Source organism: Anolis sagrei, chromosome 5, assembly GCF_037176765.1.
Source record: "Anolis sagrei isolate rAnoSag1 chromosome 5, rAnoSag1.mat, whole genome shotgun sequence".
Lineage (NCBI taxonomy): Eukaryota > Metazoa > Chordata > Lepidosauria > Squamata > Dactyloidae > Anolis > Anolis sagrei.
In genome coordinates this window covers 173,308,435-173,333,049 of record NC_090025.1, presented here as the reverse complement: position 1 = coordinate 173,333,049, position 24,615 = coordinate 173,308,435, and the positions used below count along the sequence as shown (strand labels likewise).

Genomic DNA, 24,615 nt, shown 5'->3' with positions numbered 1-24,615 from the left:
GTATACAGAGTGTTTCAGAAAGCTGGACCCGATTTGAAATTGCTATATCTCTGCAACCATGAACTGCCCACCAGTGAAACTATTACCACTTGAAAGAGTGGGACATAGATTTTCAGATGATTACCACTAGCTGCCTCGTCCAGCACACAAACAGCCCCTAGCCTCAGTCATTTTCAAGATGGCAATCTTGCCACATAACAGAAGAGTCTCCATCGCTGTCTTAATTGTAGATTTCAGTAACTAAATAACACAATAAGAGGTGTTCAACACTCTGCCTTGGACTGTGGTGGTGTCTTCTCCAAAGGTATAAGCAAAGGCTAGATGGCCATCTGTTAAGAGTGTCCAGGGATCTGGACAGCCTTTCCCCCCAAATTTTGTGCCTGGGCTCCAAGAACTGGGTCACACTGCAACCATTTCTGCTCTGGATCCTTGTGGAGTAGCAGCTGTAGGATCCTGAGTGAGTACAGGAAATGCAATGACAGCTGCTCACTCTCTGCTCATTTTTCATCCTCCAGGGCAGAGGAGTCTCTCCCTGAATAGAAGCTTAGTAAGCCATTCACCGGAGAGTCCATCTTCAAAAATAGAAACATTTTAGATAAATTAAGAGCTTACAAATGTTTTTTTTATCCCACCGAATGGCATGTTTTATTTTCTGTTAATTTACATATGCCACCTACTCACACACCCCAACGCACCCCCAATACTCTACTGTAGCTCTAGATGTACAAATTCATCCCGGAATGATTTGGATAGATTGGTGTGCAGTACAAATGCAGTCAGCTTCAGATACTCTGGGAGAAGCTAGCTGTGGAGAAAGGAAACAAGCTATCAGTATAATATTATAGGTGTGATACTAAGCAAGTAGCTGTAACTATCCCAGTCCATTTTCCATGGGTCTAGATCAGTGGTTCTCAACCTGTGAGCAGCGGCCAAGCAATGAGCCGTGAGAACGAAAATCCAGTCTGCAAACCCCCTTCCTCTTTATTTATTTTTATTATTATTATTATTATTATTTCCGCTTATTTCTGCAGAGCTAACCAGCCCTGACCCTTTTGGTAGGAATGTTGGAGAGTGGTATCTGGTCAAAGTGGGCCTTAGTTAAGTGGGCCCTGGTCAAGGTGGACCCTGGTCAAGTGGGCCCTGTTCAAAAAAAGGTTGGGAACCACTGGTCTAGATAATATAAGGCCTTCCAGACTGTAGCACCTATCATATTTCACCACTGGCTATTATGGCTAAGGTTGTTTTAAGTCAGGGGTCCTCAAACTTTTTAAACAGAGGGCCTGGTCACAGTCCGTCAAACTGTTGGAGGGCCAGATTATAATTTGGAAAAAAAATGAATGAATTCCTATGCATACTGCACATATCTTATTTGTAGTGCAAAACCCACTTAAAACCATACAATAATTAAAATGAAGAACAATTTTAACAAATATAAACTTATTAGTATTTCAATGGGAAGTGTGGGCCTGCTTTTGGCTGATGAGATAGGATTGTTGTTGTGGTGGTGGTGGTGGTGGTGGTGTGCTTTCAAGTAGTTTCAGTCTTAGGTTGACCCTGAGCGAGAACCGGGTAAATGACCTTGGAGGGCCGCATCTGGCCCCTGGGCCTTAGTTTGAGGACCCCTGTTGTAGCTTTTTTGAGCTGTATGTCCATGTTCTAGAAGCATTCTCTCCTGAAGTTTTACTGCATCTATGGCAGGCATCTTCAGAGGTTGTGAGGTCACAGCCTCTGAGGATGCCTGCCATAGATGCAGATGAAACTTCAGGAGAGAATGCTTCTAGAACATGGACATACAGCCCGAAAAACCTACAACAACCCAGTAATACCAGCCATGAAAGCCTTCGACAATACATATTAAGGCTAAATCTGATAGAAGTTGCAGTCCAGCAATACATCAATGAAGGGAAGGAATCAAGCAGTCCTCCAGAGATTGTTGGACTATAGGTCTCAACAGCCTTGTCAATATAGACAGGGCTGAGAAGCACTTGAATTGCTATCAATCATCTCAAGGATGACACTCTTCCCACCAAGATCAAGAGCAATGTTACTCAATGCTATGACCAAAGGACTGGTGCAAGTCCACAAACTATTGGTTGCCAGCCCCTGATAAGTTTCCACAAAAGAAGCAATTGTAGTTCGTGGCCATAAGTATGGTGCTGGTCCCTAGCATATTGGGGAAAAATAATTGCTGATCCCCCACAACTTGGGAAATGTAGAGGGCCTGGTGTTCCCCAGGCCTAATTTATTGACTTCTCAGGGGTTGTGTTTTTAACCCAAATGAACCAAAATCATACCCTCCAACAATGGCACATATACAAAACAAGCTGTGTGGCCACACAAGTTTGGATTATGGTCACAATGACACAACGAGGGAGGCTGCAAGCTAGGAAAGGTTGTAAAAGCTGGTTTTTGTCTGAGCTAACAGAAAACAAGATTCTACTCCTACTCTTCCTTTTACCTCAAGTGCTTTTCCACTTTGAACTCATTTTTCAGTAATCAAAGTAAGCTGAAAACAAAGTGTGAAGTTGGGGATAGTTAATGAAAACTGGGACATTTTAAAAGCAGCTCAAAATGAGATATTGATTGATTGATTGAAAGTGTTGGAATTGTTTAAATGTGGGGAGGCAATTTTTTCGCAGTGGAGCATTGAACTTTGTTTTGTGTGTGTGTGTGCCAGAAGTAACCTGAGTAACTGCAAGTCATTTCTGCTGTGAAAAAATTGGTCATCTGCAAGGACGTTGCCCAGGGACACCCAGATGTTTTTACCATCCTTCTCACATGTCCCCGCATGAGAAGCTGGAGCTGACAGATGGGAGCTCACCCCATATTTCAGATTTGAACTGCTAATCTTCAGGTCAGCAGTTCAGCTGGCACAAAGGTTTAACCCAATGCACCACCGCGGCTCCAGTATTGGACTGTTCTGTGTGCATTCTGTACAATTTTCTCATTGATGCATTTTCAACCAATTTTTAAATAGAGCAAAAACATCTTTCTCACTGTTCCAAAATATTGAAATAACAGAATGCTTTCTAATTTTCTGTGTTGTGTTTTTAAAGCAGCATTATAATGCTGCTACAAAAGTATTCTAAGTAGGTTTAGAAATAAGATTATTGAGGATTCATAAACTGGTCCTAAAACATTTCCTAAAACATTTTTTTGTAGCTAGAGCACCCTCTACTGCCTACTTTTGAAAAATAATACTGGAGAGAACTATTGAGAACTATGGCTGTTTTCTTATTGGCAACTAGAAAGTCTCTTTTTAGAATGTATTACTAAAGGTGAGATCACATGCAAAAATGATCCTTCAGAAAGTTATATTGTTGTTGAAAGGCTGGGATGACACTCTGCTTTGAGGTTTTCCAGGTGCAGGATTGTTTTTTTTTTTTTAAAGTCTTATGAGGAGGAATATAACAGAGCCAGTGTGACGTGAAGATCGAGATTTGAATCCCTGCTTGGCCATAGAAATCCATTGAGTTACCTTAATCATACTCTTTTAGCCTCAGAGGAAAGCAAAGGCAAACATCATCTGAACAAATCTTGCTATGAAAGCCCCATGATAGGTTGTCATATGCCAGAAGTGACTGGAAGGTGCACAACAACAAACACTCACATACTGGAAATGGGAGTAGTCTTAACATAGGTTTACCGTATCAGTGAAGGTTAGAGCTCTACCAGGAACTTCCATAATATGTCTTTATTAGAATACATAGAGCAGTGGTTCTCAACCTATAGGTGCCCGGGTATTTTGGCCTACAACTCCTAGAAAGCCCAGCCAGTTTACCAGCAGTTAAGATTTCTGGGAGTTGTAGACCAAAACATCTGCGAACCCACAGGTTGAGAACCACCAAATAGAGTATAAGTGACTCACATTCATGTGCACCCACCAACATTTCATAGGTGGCAACCAAGGCACATGTGGCTGGATAATGCCAGCGTGTGTCTTGATGACAAAAGTTAAAATTAATAATGAACACAAGCTAGGGAAGGTGCAGTACTTTGCCTGAGCCAACTGGGAAAGACAGGATCTCATTATCTTTTCTCCTCTTCCCTCTAATGAGTTAATTGAGTGCAACCTTTACGTTGTGAGCTCAGTTTGCTGTAACGGAAGTAAGGTGAGGACAAAGGAAGTGGAAAGAAAAACTGACATTTTAAAGGAGCCAAAAAATTGGATGATGGATGATTAATCAGGGCTATCCTTGCCAAATCAGGACATTTGGGAGATACGTTTCTATTGTATTAATGGGGTACCTGTTTGGCGAGAAACTGCTTTGAGGTTGCACTTCCCCCGTGGCAGTTTGCAGGTATAGAGGCCCAAGCAGCCATCACAGTCTGAAGGTTTTCTGCAGTCCTTTGAGCGAATCCCAGGACAGGAATACTGACAAGAAAAGAAAGGAGAATCCATCATAATATCAGTCCTTGTTTTTCTCTGCTAACTCTAGTATTTATTCAGTTATAAGCTTTTATGATAATCAAGGTCCAGCGTAACTTTTAATAAAAGGAGACCACATTACAGTCAATATTTTGATATAACACATTTTTGGGTGTTCCTAAAGATCTGTACTCCTTAGGAGGCAATAACTCCAGTTACGCAGCTTTTCCCAATCTGGATTGACAATCATTCAGAATACTGTGCCTGTTGAATTTGTGACCATCTCCCAGCTCTTAAGGGGCATGGAAAATCAGCTGAATTTTGTTGACAGCTACTTTGATCAAACAAAAAGTCCACGTGTGAGTTACTGGGGATTTCTTCTCTGTTATAAAATGAGGGATATTTCAATTGTGGACACATCTACTGCAAATATGTTTGCTTGTTTACTTGTTTGTTTATATCCCACCCTCCACCATTAGCTCTCAGGGCAGCATGCAGTTAAAGTAATATAAACACGTTAAAATAAGTTCAAAGTCAATAATTTATAGGAGTTCAGATTAGTAGCTCAGATATTGCCCTGGGCAATGTCCTTGCAGATGGCCAATCCTCTCACACTAGAAGTGACTTGCAGTTTCTCAAGATGTTCCTGACATGGAATTTTAAGAAAAAAACTCCCAAACTTAGTGAATGGGATGGTTGGTTGAGAAGTGTGCACGCCACCAGTCTCTGTTTTGCTTGTTTGTTTTTTCCTGAGTGAGCGAGACTCATGGCATGCAGGTAACAGAAGGCATTTCCCTGGCTGATCAGGCTCTTCTTCCTGCATCTGTGAATCTCATTTTTGCCCAGGCAAAAGTAAAGTAATTCCAGAGGAACAGAGACTCACAGAACACAGGAAGAGGAGGAGGAAGCAGATCTGCGGGGTTCCAGTTTTTCCTCTTCATGTTTGCAATGTGTTACTGATCTCCTCTACCTTCTTTGTGAGGGTGACAGAAAACTGTCACAAAAGAAATGAAAAAGAGCCAGGATCCTCGGCAAATGAAGTGACATGAAGGACTGGCTCCTCCTCACGCACAGTGGTCATGTCCCATTCCCATCAACACCATACATATTTGTATTTTTATTGATCTCATTACAGTATCCAGGCGCTGGTCCAGTACTTACACAGCCTTAGCCAACTCTTTGATGATAAAGAAATATTGGTTCACCAGCATAGTGAGGGCACCCCATTTTAAACCCCCTTTTGACTTTAACTTCAGGGTTTCTTATAGACCAGTGGTTCCCAACCTGTGGGCCATAGATCACTGGTGAGCCGCGAGCCCCAAACTAATGTCTGCTGCTCTAGATAATTAAATATCAGTTCAGTTCAGTAGCTTTTATTTCGGTCAACAAACCATCGGCTAAGTCAAGTGAAAGTAGATGGATGGAACACAACATTTAAGTAATTAAAAACATTACATTTGGCTTATTATTAATGAAAGCAAGCATCAGCGTTGAATGACTGTCTTTATAATCTAAAACAGGAACTGACTGCCGATTAGTAAAAAGTCTCCTGAGTACTCTTTGTTACACTTTTAGCACTTACAGGTTATTCATGAAGTACTTGTGGCTTTTTGGCCGCTGCAAAGAGAAATTTGGCCACCTGTTCTGTTACCCTTTTGTCAAGCACAGAGTTTGCCCTTGTGGGGAGGATAAAATCGAAACTGTAAAACATGTACTCTTTATTTGCACAATTTACAAGGGTGATAGACTGAGATTAATATCCCCTCTATGGTTATTAATGTGGTTTTCTGTGAATGAGCAGATGGCAACTACTGGATGGCATACATTCTGTATCAGAAACTACAGCTAATGTGGTCTATTCAATGCCATTTTCTGAATCAGCACCCCAAATCACCAAACCAAATCAAAAATTGATTTGTAACTCTTTTGATACTAATGTTGGAGGATGGTCTCTGGTCAAATGGTCCCTGGTCAAGTGGTCCCTGGTCAATGTGGTTCCTGGTCAAGAAAAGATTGAGAACCACTGTTATAGACATTCAAGAGCACCAGACTCAGGATGGAGCCCCGTGGCACCCCGCGGCTTACTGGTTATCAGTCTGTACAGAAGTCTGTCTGTGCAATTCTTGCAGAGAAGTAGGGAGTCCTGGATGCAGCATACTGTCAGGCTTGCTCATCTCTACCTCACCTAATCTATCATATTATCTCCTCCAGAGGAGACTAATGGCAAGAGAAGATGTCTATATCATGTATTATATCTTAGTATTTTACATTTTGGAACTGTCACCCATTTGTCCCACCAGATCTAGTCACCATTTGCTCATAATTTTAGAATGGACCAGATATCTGTTGAGGGTAAGATTTCAACACCAATTGGACAAGAGCAAAAGCGGAAGAGAACTTACTCACCGTGTCAGTATTAAACTTCCCATGGCCTTCCAAATAGGTCTGAAACCCTTGGTTTTTAGTTTTTGGAGGAGGAAGTTGGGGCATTTTCCCCCTGCCACCTGCCTTCTGCTTTCTGCTTTCCGACCATGGCTTGTTTGAAACTTTGCTATGAATTCCATCACCAGCTTTGGCTTCTCTTTTTGCCTTCCGCATTCTGCCGGAATTCTGCTTTTCAGTTTTGGCCTCTTTGTCTCCTTCAGGGAATGTGTCAAAAGTCCTCCTGGCTCTTCTAGCCTTTGGAGGGTCTTCCTCAGCAACCAGTCCTTTCCCAACAAATCTCCCATCAGCCTGAGCCAGGAAACAAAGCTGCATTGAAAGTACAGCCAGGGTGGCCAGCCTTGAACCTCTCATAGTCCTTTCAGCCTTGATGTGCTCTCCCTGCTGTCTATCGAGGCAAAAAGATGTGTCGCTTTGGAGCTAGGAATCAAAAGCAGCCACACATGCATGCATGTATGAATTTGACCTCTGTCTTTTTTGCATGGCTGGTTAAAGCCCTTTTATGCATCTGAGTTCCTATGCTTGCCCCTCCTGTTTGGAAAATTCTCTTCTTTTTCCAATATGCCCCCACCTCTTTAGCAACACCCAATTTCTTTGTAAGGGCAACCACATGCTCCCATCCCAGTGATGCCATCTTTCGCCATTGTTGGGCTAATGGAACATTTTTCTTTTCCTTTCTCTTTGACTAAGCAGGTGTTTCAAGGCACTGGGGAGCTTTGCTGGTAAAAATGCTTGCCCGGGCTGGACAAAGTGTTTTTAGTTAATAGAGGCATTTTCCTGATTTTTGTAGCATTTTTCCAGCACATCAGCCCTCCTGAGTGATGGCAGCTAAGGATGGACTGATCCAGTTCTAGTGCAGTTCAGTAATACATATATAATTTTAGAAACTGGGATTTTCCTCTAAAATGTGTATTTTGGAAGAATTTTAAGCCAAAAAGAATGTAAAAATTTGCAGAAATACAGCCTGAATGAGAACTATCCTCTAATCTGTATTCCCTTTTCATTAATTTGTGAAATGAACGTACTCCACTTGAGTGATCTTAACGTCTGCAGACTTACATCCCTTAGTGATAACAGTTATTTGACATTATACATAATAATGTAATATCACTACAAACACAACCACTTGAAATCTGATGTATTATTTGGTCTTTCAAATACCTGGTTCTCCACTACAGGGAACAACTATTTCATCCCGTGGTATAGTATTTTAAAAGGGAGAGGCCCTAGAGCAGCGGTTCTCAGCTTGTGGGTCCCCAGATGTTTTGGCCTTCAACTCCCAGAAATCCTAACAGCTGGTAAACTGGCTGGGATTTCTAGGCATTGTAGGCCAAAACACCTGGGGACCCACAAGTTGAGAACCACTGCCCTAAAGATATGTGGGATCACCATCCCTGTTGATCCCATTCAACATGGCCAATGATCAGGGATTAAATGTGTGTGTGCGCACATATGTGCATGCATGCATGCCTTCAAGTGGCCCATCAATTTATAGCACCCCTTGAATTTCATAGATATTCTTAGGTGAGGCATACTCAGGGATGGCTTTGCCAGTCCCTTCCTCGGAAATATTACCTACAGTATCTGATACAGGCACTGCCCAAATTACAAATGACTCATGGTTAAGAATGAGGGCCAGATAACAGGAAGTGAGGGAAATCAACCCCGAGTAGTGAAATTCACTCCTGAGTTATCATGGGGAAAAAGTGTCTCCACTGAAGCTTTCTCACCAATCTTTGTGGGTTAAACCCCTGTACCAGCAGGACTGAAGACCGACAGGTCGTAGGTTCGAATCCGGGAAGAGGCGGATGAGCTCCCTCTATCAACTCCAGCTTCTCATGCAGGGACATGAGAGAAGCCTCCCACAAGGATGATAAAAACATCAAATCATCCGGGCGTCCGGTACATTTTTTAAAAAAAGAAACAAATCATCTGGGTGTTCCCTGGGCATCGTCTTTGCAAATGGCCAATTATCTCACACCAGAAGCGACTTGCAGTTTCTCAAGTCACTCCTGACACGACCAAAAAAACAAACCAATCTTTGTTTCCATAATATGCCATTTCTTTTTCAAAATCCAATTATCACAGGGACAGAAAGAGATGTGAAATTTTCTGAACAGGGGCACAGACAGAAAAAAATAATCACAGGGATGTTAATCCTTCCCAATGCAATCCAAAGCTTTATTTGTTTTTTTGGCTGGAGTTACACTTAAAATGTACCTGTTCCAACTTACATAGAAATTCAACTTAAGAAAAAACTTACAGAACCTTGTTTGTAACATGGGGATTGCCTGTATTCTGGACTGCAGCTGGCTACTAGATTCCCCTAGCCAATAGCCATGCTTGCTGGGAGAGTTATGGAATAATAGTTTAAAAAAATATTTTTTCAAAACTAGTGTAATGCAAGTTGGGGGACATATTTGGTCTTCCTGACAGATTTCTTTATTTAAAGAAGTGTATTGTTTCTGGATGTGCATCCTTTGTCGATGTAAAGATCTTAGGTGTGGGATTTTTTTTAAAAAAAGTTTATTTTTTAATGCAGAGTAGACAGACATAGCAATACAGAATAGGGAGAGCTGAGGTAGAGAGATTAACAATCTTTGGCTCCATTTCAAAGAAAGGCTTCAGGAAGGACCTCTGGGTCGTCTGTACCTATCCCCTGTGCAGTCGGATGTGGTGTCGTGGAGATCTTGAAGCAGGAGGTCTAAGACAGCTTCCATCTCTTTGCCTCTGGCCAGGTCCAGGCCTTTAGCTCTGCCACGTTCACCTTGGTACTACTGATCTCCGGTGAAATAGGCTCATAGGAACGAAGGGCGAGGCTGGCAGAAAGAAGACCCAACCGGACACAGTTGTCTGTGTCCTCCCCAGAAAGCAGTCCTGCAATTATGCCAGCAATCAAGCTTTGGAGAGAAGAGGCCATTGCAGCTTAGTTAGAGAAGAAACCTCAAAGTACCTCATTCCTAAACACACAGGAAAACACACGGAACGAAATATCACTATCTCACCCCAATACAATGTGTGCATTTATGAATTTTATTAACTACATTGGGAAAAGCAATATAGTCTATATGACCATCTTTTTGAAGAACTGTAGAATGTGTGTGTGTGTAAACAAAATCTTGGGCTGATGCAAACCAGATACCCAGTCCTCTGAATGTTGTGATGAGGTAGCTTTTCCCTTATGTGATTTTCCTTGACATTGGATGGGGTATTGTCAACAGTTGTGTCTTAAGTCACAACTGTGTATCAGTCAAGTGCAATTTGGATGTGGGGGAGATTTGCTATGACCTGGAGAGACATTGAGATTAAAACTTAGGGACATTGTTAAAATTTAGTTACACATAAGTGGGAATGTGCATGTAATGGCAGTGGGTGGGTATCATTACAGTGACATTGGTTGAATTGGTTTGCGGTGAGTTTTATGGGCTGCATGGCCATGTTCAGGAAGCATTCTCTCCTGATGTTTCACCCACATCTATGGCAGGCATCCCCAGAGATTGTGAGGATCCCAGCCATAGATGTGGGCAAAACATCACAAGAGAATGCTTCCCAAACATGGCCACTCAGTCCGTAAAACTCTCAGCAATCCAGTGATGAGTCATGAAAGCCTTCAACAACACATTGGTTGTATTGTTGTTTAAGTATCCATGGCTGTCTGGGGTAAACAGTGCTCACAAGAAAGAAAAGCAGCTGTCCCTCCTTACTTTCCTTTTTTCAGCCCAAGCAACATTCAGCAGCAACATGGGGAGCTTATTAAAGCCCCATTAAAAATGGCCACCAGCCTCATGAGGCTTATACAGTAAGTACCTATTAAAAATGACTAACACTCCTGCTCCACTCCAGGGCAAGCAGCCTATGTCATCAGCATAATGTGACCTATGGATATTTTAACCCAGGTTTTTAAGCCGATCTTTTATTAAGCAAATTTTGTCAACATGGCAGCACAATTTCAGTAATATTCTGGATTTCCTGTCAGATTCTAGGACTGTTTGGAATTCATCTGTGCTATCATACATCTATGTCAAAATAGCTACTAGCCTCTGAAAATTATATCATAATACTGTGTGGGAGGCATATATAGCTGTGCAGATACTGTCAGATTGACCTCCCATCAATCTTAGCAAGCATAGCCAATGGCAAGGAATAATAGAAATTACAGTCTCACAACATCTGGAGGCCATTCAACAAATAAAAGGGAAAGTGTCACTAACCGTTTCAGAAATCTATAATTCTCAGGATTTTTGAAAGTGGTGTACTGTTCTTTACAAATGGAAATTGTACACTTATAGCTGGTTGAAGAACTACAAGTCCTTACTTGTGCCACTTGAAGCTGCTATAGGATTGGGAAGCCAGTCAGTGAAGAATGGCTTAACACTCCAAGTGCAAGGATCTAAGTGCGAGGATAAAGTTTCCCCTTCCAAAGCCTGGTCTTGTTCCTAAGAGGGCCAGGTGCCCCTTAACAATTGCTCCTTCTCAAGACACTTGAAGCAAAACTTAAATTGCCTCAATTTTTTTCCCTTTCACACAAGCTCTGGAAAAAAATGACAATTTGCAATAACCTCCCTGTCTCTTATCACCTCCAGATAAATATTTGGACTAATTATTCCTTAGCAATGCCATGCACATGCATTATACTGTTATGTTGTCCCAGCAACCGAAGTGGCAGAAAGAAAACACAGGAAGAATGAGGATGCCACAGTGATGGTAGCAATCTCTCAACAAACAATTAACAGCATACCTGTCGCCAGCTCCTGAGACGTTCACGATCTCCTCCACCGGAATGGGGATTGCTGGGTAATGAGTGGCATACAACTCATTTGTAGGGCCCTATAGAGACATTATCATTGTCACAAATTTGAACTATCACTAATACTGAAACACCCAACACTGAATGGGTTCCTTTTAAATTCTGAAATATATATTGGAACATTGGTGTTAAGTCTTCCTTGCTTTTTCTCATTTCACTCTTTAACATTTTAACATTTTTAACTGGAGTGTCACAGTGTATCAGTGAAAATGACACTTCTGCACAATTCATTGTTTATTCCTTCAGTTGCTTCCAAATTTTTGTGACCTCATGGGCCAGCCTATGCCACAGCTCCCCGTCGGCGGTTGCCATCCCCAGCTCCTTCAAAGTCAAGCCAGTCACTTCAAGGATAACATCCCTCCATCTAGCCCTTGGTCAGCCCCTCTTCCCTATCCTTCCATTTTCCCCAGCATCACTGTCTTCTTTAAGCTTTCCTGTCTTTTCATTATGTGGCCAAAGTATTTCATCTTTGCCTCTAATATCCTTCCCTCCAGTGAGCAGTTGAGTTTTATTTTCTGGAGAATGGACTGGTTTGATCTTCTCATGGTCCAAGGCACTCTCAGAATTTTCCTCCATCACCACAGTTCAAAAGCGTCTTTCTTCCTTCGGTCATCCTTGCTTATGGTCCAGCTCTCACATTTATAGGCTACTATGGGGAATACCATTGCTTTAACTATGTGGACCTTTGTTACCAGTGTGTTGTCTCTACTCTTAACTATTTTATCAAGATTGGTCATTGCTCTCCTCCCAATATAACTCTTCTGAAATCAAAAAAGGAGGAGAAAGTTTGTCTTCCAAACCATAGGGCTATCTCTGTAAAGCATACCCTGGTTTTAAAAAAGGAGCCCTAGTGCAGCGATCACTATAAGCATTCCCTGAAAGAATTAAATCAGAGGGCACGGAAGTGACAAATGACATTCTTCATGGAACTATATCTTAAGAAGTCATGCTTTTAAATAAGAAATCCCAGAGAAGAGTAATTTTATGAGCAATCGCAGAATTCACTTTTCCTCATAATTTAGTTCCCTAGTTGTCAACCTCCCTTTACTGTAGCCCTCATATGCCACCCACCCAGTGTAACTTGCCTTCTTGTGATCCTACCTTGTTGCAAGCTCTGGAGTGAAGAGAAATTGTTCCACTCTCATTCCGGCTACACACCAAAACTCCATTCTGGCCAAGTGTTACCACCACACAGTGCAATTCCTTCAACAAGGGACCAGCCAGTTTTGCAGCAGTGTCAACAATATCTTCCAGCTTGGATGGCAGGGCTTAATAGAGTTCAAGGTATGAAAACTTACCACACAGAACTAAACTCACAACCAATACATTAACTAGGCCATTCCACATATCACTAGGATGCATTGGAAATTTGAAGTAAGCAGTAGAGTTTACTCTTTACCAGATGTTGTTGGACTGCAGCTTCCACCACCAAGCATGAAAGTAAGGGATCAAAGGAATTTCAGTCCAATAAAATAGAGAGTGCTACACTTACTGATCTCTGCGATAGATCAGGATCACATATGGCCTCCCATGCCTCTAGACCAGTGGTTCTCAACCTGAGGATCCCCAGATGTTTTGCCCTTCAACTCCCAGAAATCCTAACAGCTGGTAAATTGGTTGGGATTTCTGGGAGTTGTAGGCAAAAACACCTAAGTACCCACAGGTTGCGAACTACTGATCTAGAGACCCTAATGCTCCTCCCCCCTTTCTCAATGTTGCCTTTTTTTGACTGGAAAAAATGGCCAAAGCACCACAAAGAGACAATGGTTCAGATTCATTATCACTATCTACATGGCGGAAAAAGCAAATCTTAAACAAAAGTGACAGCACATCCTGATGGACTGGAGGAATGGTGTGAGGAGTGAAAGCTGGCTCTCCACCCACATTGAAGTTGACTCCTTCTGTTTTAGATGTGGGTAGACAGCTCAGCTTTCATCCCAGAAGACATTTGTAGCAATAGGATGGGGAAGTATAGCAGTACCTTTATAGCTGGGTATGTCAATCGGGGGAAGCAGTGCCTGTGTTATCAGCACTACTCAGCAACTCAGTATGCTAATATTTTGTGTGTCTGTCTTAATCCACGACTGGCCCTGTTCTTAGAGTTTTGTAACATTACTTTTTGGAACTGCAAATTAGACATTTTTTTCCATATCAGGAGCACTTGAGAAACTGCAAGTTGTTTCTGGTGTGGGAGAACTGGCTGTCTGCAAGGACATTGCCCAGGGAACGCCCGGATGTTTTGCCATCCTGTGGCATGCTTTCTCATGTCCCCACATAAGAAGCTGGAGCTGACAGATGGGAGCTCACCCCACTCCCCGGAGTTGACTCACCAACCTTTATTTATTTATTTATTTATTTCATTCACTTATACCCTGCCCTTCTCACCCCGAGGGGGACTCAGGGCGGCTTACAGGGAGGGCACAATTAGATGCCCAAAACACAACAAGTAATCCAAACACTATCACAATTCAACAATCAGATTAAAACATCAATACATCATAAAAACATAATACCTAAAACCATCTCATGTCAGAGTCCATATATCAGAGCCGTACATCCGTTCTATTCCAATTATCTTTGTCTATCGCCAGGTCCTTGAGTTAATTGTCAGAGTGACCAAAAGCTTGGTCCCACATCCAGGTCTTTAGTTTTTTCCTAAATGCTAGGAGGGAAGAAGCCAATCTAATCTCCCCGGGGAGTGAATTCCACAGGCGGGGGGCCGCCACTGAGAAGGCCCTGCTCCTCGTCCCCGTCAGCCTCACTTGTGAGACCGGCGGGGTCGAGAGCAGGGCCTCCCCAGAAGATCTTAAACTTCGAGGTGGGATGTAGAGGGAGATCCGTTCGGACAAATACACTGGGCCGGAACCGTATAGGGTTTTATAGGTCAAGACCAGCACTTTAAATTCCGCTCGGAATTGGATCGGCAGCCAGTGGAGCTGACGCAACAGGGGGGTGGTGTGCTCCCTGTACGTCGCTCCGGTGAGCAATCTGGCTGCTTCTCGCTGGACTAGTTGTAGTTTCCGAGCAGTCTTCAATGGCAACCCCACGTAGAGTGCGTTGCAGTAATCCAGCCGGGATGTGACAAGAGCGTGGACCACCGTGGCCAGATCCGACTTTTGGATTGTTAACTGGCGCTCTTTACAGGGAGAGGTCAACCCTCCTGTTTAAGGAGCTCCATTGGCTGCCATTCATTTTCCGGTCCCAATTCAAGGTGCTGGTGCTTACCTACAAAGCCCTAAACGGTTTGGGACCCACCTACCTGCGTGACCACATTTCTGTATACGAACCCACACGATCGCTTCCGGAGAGGCCCTGCTCGCAATCCCACCTGCATCGCAAGCACGATTGGTGGGGACAAGGGACAGGGCCTTCTCCGTGGTGGCCCCTCGACTCTGGAATTCACTCCCCAAGGATATCAGGCATGCCCCGATGCTGGCAGTCTTTAGGAGGAGTTTGAAAACATGGCTGTTCCAGTGTGCCTTCCCAGAATAGGAAACCCCAAAGCACTTTGTCCCAAATGTACTTTACTAGAAATCTAGGATTGTCTGCATGCCCTATCTTCTCCAAAAATACCTATCCATTTCACCCGGTCATGCCCAGTTTTTAAATTTTTAATCCATTACAACTGGCCCTGACACTGATTTTAAATTGTGTCGTGCTGTTTAATGTCTGTTGCTTGAGTTATTTATTGATGTATTGTTGTTGTGTTGTTTATTGATATATTGGGTCTCGGCCTCTTGTACGCCTCACCGAGTCCTTCGGGAGATGGTAGCGGGTTATAAATAAAGGTTTATTATTATGGTCAGCAGTCCTACCGGCACAAGGGTTTAACCCACTGCACCACCAGGGGCTTCTAATTAGACAGATAGATATATAGATAGATGGGCAAGAGAGATCAAATAAATAGATAGATCAAATATACAAAATAGATTAGATTAATAGATATTTTGGAAAGATTATACAGATAGGCAGGCAAGACAGATGAAACAGGTAGATAGATAGATAGATAGATAGATAGATAGATAGATAGACAGACAGACAGACAAGATATCCAAAATATATTTCATTTATTAAGAAGTTACTTCAATAGGCAGGCAGTATATATAGATATATTAATATATGATAGGTAGACACACACAGAGATTAGACAGGCAGAATAGACAGATAGATGGATTTTCCCCCTTTCTCACCCCCACTCTCAAGGATGCTTCACCTGCAGGCACAGGATGTCCCAGCGTCTGGTTAATCGCTCTGAGTTCCCGTAGATTGGGAGAGATATAAGTCAGGGCCCTCCAACTGTCTGAAACGAATGGCTTGGAGGCCTTGTCCACATCCGTTGGCTCGTAACACACTTCAAAAGAGATATTAGGTTACTCAACATACAGTTTTGAACCATTAAGCTGGTGCTCTAAAGGGAGTTTGGACCACAGTTCCTACAAGCATGACCAACAGCAAAGAGATTATTGGAGTCCAAAACATCTGGAGTGCTCACTTGCACCTTTTAGGCTGGTGCTTTGGTCCTAAGCTTCTCAAAACACCTGCCACCATAAAAATTATGGAGAAGGACCCTTTCTCCTTGACCCTATAAGTAAGCATGTTTTGATATCTCATTTGCAGAATTCTAATTGAATGACAGAATGAAAACATAAGAAAAATAATGCACAATTTGAGAAATTGTAACTTGCTTCTGGTGTGAGAAAATTGGTAGTCTGCAAGGACGTTGTCCAGGGGAGGCCCAGATGTTTTACCATCCTGTGGGAGGCTTCTCTCAAGCTGGAGCTGAGAAATGGGAGCCCACCCCACTCCCCAGATTCAAACCACCAACCTTTTGGTCAGAAGTTCTGCTGGAACAAGGGTTTAACCCACTGTGCCACCAGGGGCTTCTTTATGCACAACTCACAAAACAGGAGAGTGATGGAATGGGGTTAGGATTGGTATATATCCCTCCAACCCCTTGAATGTATCATTTCTGTGTGTTCAGCTTAAAGAATATGGCCGTTCTTGTGGTTTTATCATAGCCACCCCCCCTTACCTGCTAGATTATGCTTTTTCGCAATCTCACAGATGTATTGAATGGTGGATATCGGCACATTCCCATCAATGCAAATTAGTGGGGATAAGCAGAGGTTCTCCTTGAATTTGGAAACCTGCAAGGAAATGTAGAAGAGATTTTGTCATGAAAAAGCTGAAATGATTCTAGACATGAAGTATTCCCTTCTCTTCCTAAACTAAAGAAGGTGAAGTCCATAGCTGGGCAAAGTTAATTTAGCCATTATGCTGTTCTGGATCATAGGCTTCCTGTGGATCAATAAATGAATTTCCATATAATGCCTTCTGTCCTCTTTCTATCCCCTCACCCTTCTTCCACTAAACTTTGATACCAAGCGATCTTGCCCAAAGTAACTGTTACTGCCTAATGAATTTGAGACCAGCAGGACAAAAGATGACTTCTTTGTATTTCCAGAAGAATGTGTAACTCTGCAGTTTCCAACCTCAAAACAACAACAAAGGGTGAAAATGCCATAAAATACAGCAATTTTATTCATCTGTCTGATTTTTTTTTAATTAGGGGGAATCAAGAGAATTTGGAGTGAACTAAGAACCACAATAAAGGTTTTGAGCATCACGTACAACTCATAAGCTAAGCTTGTAACATCCTTGCTCTAACCCCTTTCCTGCAGAACAACAGTGATGCTCTTATTAAACTAATATATTATTTATATTTTGCCTTTCTACTAGTATGGGTTTCAAGATAGATTACAGCATTCCAAAGGTAAGAAAAAAGCTGTTTTATTAAATTGAATTTTCTCTCTGTAAGTTAGAGTCACAAGGAGAGGTAGGTAATATAAATAACAACAACAACAACAACAACAACAACAACAACAATAATAATAATTATTATTATTCTGTTGCTGCTGCTGCTGCTGAGTATGCATGCCCAGTGTGGAACACATCTCACCACGCTAAAACAGTGGATGTGGCTCTTAATGAGACATGCCGCATTATCACGGGATGTCTGTACCCTACACCACTGGAGAAATTACAGAGTTTATCCGGTATTGTATGACCTGACATCCTCCGGGAAGTAGCAACCAATAGTGAAAGGACTAAGGCAATGATATCTCTGGCCCATCCCCCTGTTTGGATATCAGCCAGTACACCAACAACTTAAATCAAGGAAAAGTTTTCTAAGATCTACAGAGACACTCGCTGGAACACCTCAGCAAGTGAGAGTCCAAAACTGGCAGGCTAAAACCCAGAACCTCAATCAATGGCTGATACCAAATGAGAGACTCCCTACTGGGCACACAGAAAATTGGGCAACTTGGAAGGCGCTGAACAGACTGCACTCCGGCACCACGAGATGCAGAAAAGGGGCCACAAAGTGGAATCCACAACATGTGAGTGTGGAGAAGAGCAAACCATAGACCACCTACTACAATGCAACCTGAGCCCTGCCACATGCACAATGGAGGACCTTATAGCAATACCAGAGGCACTCCAAGTGGCCAGCTACTGGTCAAAGGATGTTTAGTATAATGCTAAGTTTGCAAACTTTGTGTGTCTGTGTTTTTTCTCTCAATACAATACAACTGTCTGGTTCACTCCTGACATGATAAATAAATAAATAAATATTATTATTCTGCATTTGCTTGCTTACCATTCAGCTATTTTTGTGCTCACATTTGCAAACACAATTAGTGCAAACATGCCATTGGCTATTTCAATGTGCACTGGTCCTTTATATAATGATAATGAAAACTTTATTTCCAAACCACCCTCTCCCCCCGAAGGGTGGTTTACACATACAAAAAGGCAAACATTCAATGCCTCAGGTGAGTACAAACATATCAAAATAATACACAATAAAGCAACAGTAATAACACAAAGAATTAAGCACTGTGATGAAATAAAAATGGATGGCACCAGGGTTCATTTGAAATGTAACATGGCAGCCATATAGTACAAGTGGTACTAGCCAGCATTCCAAGTAGTTAAAGTGTCTTAGTCTTCCTCCTCTCCATATGCTAAGGTGCATTTGGTGCATTTTAGAGGAGGGTGGGGGGCATTGTTACTTCTTTAGGGAGGGAGTTCCAGAGATAGGAAGTGATCGCGGAGAAGGCCCTCTCTCTCATTCCCACCAGCCAAGCTTAAGATGAGGGTGGGACTGAGAGGAGGACCTCCTCCTTTGACCACAGTGCACGCGATGGTCTGTATAGGGAGATGCAATTAGACAAATTGCCTCAAAAGGATGATTTAAGAAGGGGACTGACAAATAAATTCAGCTATGCAGCCCTAGAGCAAAAGTGTCCTTACAAGTTGTGAGAGTGTAACACTTGTTGACAAGCAATGGAAGATGCACAGTTTTGAAGCAAATAAAAACTGTGTTTACTTCCACTGAATGGGAAACCTCACCTCAAAATAAGAAGGGAAAATGATGTTCATGAGAACAGTAAAAAGGATACATATGAAGTTTCCTATGTTGTCAAGCAATGGACCCATCTATCCAAAAGTAACTTGTAGATAAAGTTTTTGTTTATGCTGAAAATGGTAGAGTGTACTTCTAGGTTACAATTAGATATGATTGAATCTAAATCTTGGGAAACGAGCTAGCTATTGGAAACTTAGCCTAACATTTTGCCCAAAACTTGGAAAGGTGACTTTGCTAGAATTCCCAGAAGCTCCTGTGTGGCCATGTTGGTTTGGGGAACTGTAGTCTAAAATAAGCTTTGCCAAACTCTGTTTTTTTTTTTTTACTTAACATGCTACCCTGTGCTATAAATTTTCCTTCCAACTCATGACAGCTTCTCACATCTCACAACTTGGGTAAAATCAATCAAAAGGAACATCGCTGCAACAGCACACTAAGCTTGATAGGAACCATATGGCTTTCTTTTCATTGTACTATTCTGAAAAGGACCCAGAATATTATATAATGCTTAATGGTCTTACATTCTTTTTCCTTCCTTTGCTAATAAAAGGAGAATCGGGAAAGGGTGGAGAGCGGGTGGAAGCAATGATCACTTTTTCCCCTTCCATCTTCAGTCTTTTAAGGGTCTTGCTGATAAGTGAACTGGTGACATACATCTGCCTTTTTAACAAAACACTATCAGCTGTTAAGTGCAGCACCTTGATTCCTTCCTTCACCATAGTTGCTATGAGCAGAGGAAAAGGGTGGAGCTGCACCTGAATCACTTCTAAATACCCCTTCCATTAGCCTTCCAAAATATGCTTCAAGCAGGCTGTGTTTACCTGTGTTTCTATAGCTCGGCATGTCCTAGAAACAGAGCATCTGGGGAAGGAGTTGTGGGTGGAGACATTGGAGCCAGCTTTCAGCACCTTGTCATAACCCTTGCTAGTTTCTGAAGGACGCACTCAGTATAGGTGCTTATGGCGTCTGCGGTGGTTCAAAAAGGTGTCTAGAACTATACATTATTTGGGCCTAGCTTGCGATATAATGGACAAGATCCTACATCCCTAAGCATATGGTAAAATTTCCAAGGGGAGAATTACACTACACTGAGGACTCACAATCAGGGTGTGATAGTGCCCACCCCAGAAACTCAGTAAGCAAAAGACTGGAAAAGAGTTCTGCTGTGTGCCCACAGCCAGATGCGGAACAATGAGATCATCTGTTCTCCAAAGGTCTCAGCAGATAATCTCCTCTTACATCTGGCTATGGCATGGATACCAGGATTGAGAGGCAGGGATGTTGTCACTCCCTAGAAATACACCAGAGAGGGGAGCTGAGTCCTCCCAAATGATCAAGTACCAAGGATCGGGGCTACCAAGACTCCTGTGTAATGATTCATTTATTTCTATATAATATTTGTGCCCTGCCTTACTCCGCGTGTGAACTCACGCAGACTAGTTGAGACCTCTGAGGAACTACCAGTCAGAAGCATCACAGCTCTTTGGGAAAGGCAATGTAAGTAGAGTATGGCAAAGAGATTTCAGTTCCTGGAAAGAAAGGAGTACAGAAGAACCTTACATATTGCTCAGTTATCTGCTGGTGAATGTCCATGTCGCCCAAGCCAAGGGTCAATTCTCCGCTGCCAGTGATTACAGCACAGTAAGTGGCTGTGTTGTGTCCTTCCAGTTGCAAGACACCTCTCATATCCTCAAAGCAAAGCAGGGATAGACAAGAAATATATTGAATTTTTTTTCCTTTCCGCAAGCCCAGAGTATGCTGCTCCCTTCCCCCATATAACTCTAGCTGTATACAAGAAATAATCCCATTTGGATAAAGAGGAGCCCCCAGTAGCACAATGGGTTAAACCCTTGTGCCAGCAGGACTGCTGACCAAAAGATTGGCAGTTTGAAACTGGGGAGCATGGTGAGCTCCCACCTGCCAGCTCCAGCTTCTCATGCAGGGATAGGAGAGAAGCCTGATAAAACATCCAGGTGTCCCCTGGGCAACGTCCTGGCAGATGGCCAATTCTCTTGCACCAGAAGCGACTTGCCATTTCAAGTCGCTCCCCAACACATACCAAAAAAAAATTGGATAAAGAACTACTTTTAACAAGACGACTGCACAGTAACACAGTGAATAGAGGAAAGATTGCACAAGTGTCTCTCTTGTCAGAGTATAGGGTTTTTGGGGATTTTTTGGCATTTTTGAGACTAAAGACTTTGAGGCTGATAAAACACAATTACTGAAAAATAAAAGTTTATTATGTTGAGGCTTATCACAAGACATCATGGCTGTCCCGTAGTTGCATTGTACTTGAATAGTGATTGGATTGTCTCTTTTCATTGAAGGAAAACCCATACATGAATTCTAGATCACTATTGTTGCACCATTATATCTTTCACAATAGTTTCCTTCCTTCTCAGACCCAAAATTACAAAGTGGAAGAAGGAGTTGTGAGAATGCCATGAGTGCAAAATTTTAAAAATGGTAAGATGAATATAGGTCAGAACCAAGTCTGTGTGGATAACTGACTGTGGGAATTTGCATCAGCAAAGCACCAGCAGAGCACAAGTGCAGCAATGTGTGAAAGTCCTTCATTACAATAACAGCATGTTTCCATTAGGTTAAACTACATGATTGCCGTGAGACAACAAGCTGATGTGATGAAATTGGTAGCATAATCTTCCAAATACTTAAGTCTACTTCATAAGATGTGTGGAGTTAAGTGCCTAGGAACAGACCTGTTAATTTCCCCCTCCCTCAGTCTGTCTAGTGATATCTCAAATGGCACCCCTGTGGATAAGAAATCTTGGAAGCAATGATAGGGCTGAAATAGTAATGTAATATTGAGTTTTTTCTTCTTTTCACTTGCAAAAATATGGGCCCAAATTGTATTATTTAAAAGCTGCTTTCTCTTGTGTTTGAATGTGACAACTAAGAGTTGTAGACATTTCGGTGATACAATGTCCACAGAGAATTCTTGCTTGGTTGGTCATGCTTCAAACCTAGGCTCTGCAAAGGGACTGCTTGGGTTAAGTCTTTTGTAGCAAAAGTAACACACTTGACAAAACATAACCAAGATCAGGTATAAAGAGAAAACGTATTGCAGAGATCTTAACAATAATCACATACTGTGAACTACCATATGCCTGCAGTAACGCATGACAGATTCTGAATGTTCATCTTTCCCCATGACTGAGATGAAGAAAGGAGTCTTCCCAAGACGACTTAAGCAATCTGAAACCAGAAAAGAGAGACAGAAAAAAACAGGGCTCTGTGTTAACTACCTTGAACCTAAATCTCCAGATACAGTATGTGCTTGGAGGGAAGGCATTCTCTCTCCCTCTTGTGTACAGGGAGCTTTCTTATAACAGACTATTTCTCCATCTAGTCCAGCATGATCTGATTTCATACTGCCTCAATATCCCTTATCCAGAATTTCAAAATACTCCCAAATCCAAAATTATCTACCTGGGTGGCTGAGATCATGACACATTTATTTTCTAATGGTTCAGTGTACACACACTTTGCTTCAAATGCAAAATCGTATAATTTTTGTATAAAATTAACTTCCAGTTGTGTGTGCAAGATGCATATGAAATACAAATGAATGTCATGTTAGACTTAGGTATCACCTCCAAGATCATCATGTATATGGAAGTATTTGAAAATTCAACATTTATTTATTTATTTGCTGAATTTGTATACCGCCTTTCTTAGCATGCAGGCGGCTCAAGGCAGTTTACTGGGAAAATTCAATGCCCACAATACCATAAATATGATTGAAAACATTAACATATAATAATAACCATTAAAAAATAAATAAAACATACATTACTAGCGTCTCCTTGTTAAAAACATTGTCTGGTCCCATCGTCCAGTCATTCCATTTTCCTTTGTCAGTTACTCTGCATTTGTAAATGCTTGTTCAAAAAGCCATGTCTTGACTTTTTTACGAAATATTAAAAGGGAGGGGGGCCGATCTGATATCCCTAGGGAAAGTGTTCCATAGCCGAGGGGCCACCACCAAGAAGGCCCTGTCTCTCATCCCCGCCAAATGTACTTTTGATGAAGGCGGTAACAAGAGCAGGGCCTCCCCAGACGATCTTAAGGTCCTAGGTGGTTCATAAGGGGAGATGCGTTCAGACACGTAAGTTGGGCCAGAACTGTTTAGGGCTTTTATAGGCTAAAGCCATACAGAACATTTCTGTTTGCAACCATTTTGGGTAAGGGATATTCAAACTGCATTGTTACATCAATTCTCGTCTGATTTCAGGATCTAAGCAGGGATGTAGTTATTGTTGGAATTCAACCCCACACTGCCCAAGTCTCAAGTCCTCAACAAGGAGCAGTTAGTTTAGTATAGACTAAGGGTTTCCCTTCCCCCATGTCTCCTGTATGAGAGTTGGGTATGTATCTATTTCTTCTCTCCTCTTCTGTTCTCATTCTGATTGGTTATGTAGAATGGATATTTTTCTACTGCAAACTTTTACCTTGACTTTTGTTTCTGACATTGGTGTATGTGCTGTGTGCTTTGAGATCTCTCTCTGTCTGTGTGTGTGTGTGTCAGAGAGATGTAGTGCTTGGATGATTTTCCCCTCTCTTTGAAACCTTAGAAGAGATGGATGTTAGAGTAGCTCAGACCCAGTCCTTTACTATTAAGAAATGCAATTATGGTTTATTATTGTAAATAAATCTTTTGTGATTTTTAAGATTCCCCTCTCTTTGAAACCTTAGAAGAGATGGATGTTAGAGTAGCTCAGACCCAGTTCTTTACTATTAAGAAATGTAATTATTGTTTATTATTGTAAATAAACCTTTTGTGATTTTAAAGATTGGACTCTGCTTGTTTGCCTGCCTAAGCTTTACATTCTTTACAGCCACATCACACAGCACTTCACGCTCTGAATGCTGTGAGCTGATGCTCAACTTTTAGTATCCTGTTTGTTTTTGGATGCTCTGCTATATTTTAGGGCAGTTTCCCCTAACAGTTATTTCCTGGTTGGGAGACTACAAATATAGGACAAAGATATATTCAACAACATTTCAGGAATGAAAAACAGTAAAAAAAATGCAGCCAAAAATGGTAAAGGTTATGAGGAAGAAATGCATAATCTAAGTTGCACCAGTTTGCTTTTACTTGTGCCTTCACTTAAAAGACAGAATTATGCCCCCTCCTCTCTTCATTTCCCTGCTCAGTTTTCTGAATGCAAACTACTCTCGCGTCTCTGGAAATGATCTTTCCCATCACCTGCTATAACATGATCCTTTTACAATGGAGGTGGTAGGGGTTGAAACTGAGACTAAGTGCATGCAAGATATGCGCTCTGCTGCTGAGCACAGCATGGAAATGTCATTTTTGAACTATATATCCAGCAGCTGTATTGTGTAGGAGACTCGGGGAACTGCCTTACAAAAAACTGACATTTCTGAGCTCCATCCCTTAAATTCAGAGAATCCGAAAGAACATCTCTTAAGATTAGTTAAAAGGGTTCAGTCCAGCTCCAGCAGTGATCTGTTGCAGTCCAAGTGGACAGGGAAGAGGTTGAGTTCATTTTGTACGCAGAATTCAGCAACAGAGAA

General features: G+C 42.0%; 1 protein-coding gene across 2 annotated transcripts in view; it reads right to left on the bottom strand.

Annotated features, from left to right (window-relative positions):
- Positions 1-634: 634 nt before the first annotated feature.
- Positions 635-24,615, bottom strand: part of LOC132775828 (uncharacterized) — a 44,280-nt gene continuing 20,299 nt past the window's right edge. The window contains exons 13-21 of one of the 2 annotated variants that reach the window (XM_060776840.2): positions 22,175-22,269; positions 20,611-20,739; positions 16,651-16,765; positions 15,832-15,969; positions 12,720-12,886; positions 11,550-11,638; positions 6,776-7,102; positions 4,249-4,375; positions 635-805 (exon numbers count right to left, since the gene is read on the bottom strand). In XM_060776840.2, the coding sequence (XP_060632823.2) occupies positions 731-805; positions 4,249-4,375; positions 6,776-7,102; positions 11,550-11,638; positions 12,720-12,886; positions 15,832-15,969; positions 16,651-16,765; positions 20,611-20,739; positions 22,175-22,269 (1,262 nt within the window). In that variant the 3' untranslated portion in view covers positions 635-730. Of the gene's footprint in view, positions 806-4,248; positions 4,376-6,775; positions 7,103-9,320; positions 9,712-11,549; positions 11,639-12,719; positions 12,887-15,831; positions 15,970-16,650; positions 16,766-20,610; positions 20,740-22,174; positions 22,270-24,615 lie in introns of those variants that run through there. The other variant, XM_060776839.2, reaches the window with a different exon arrangement.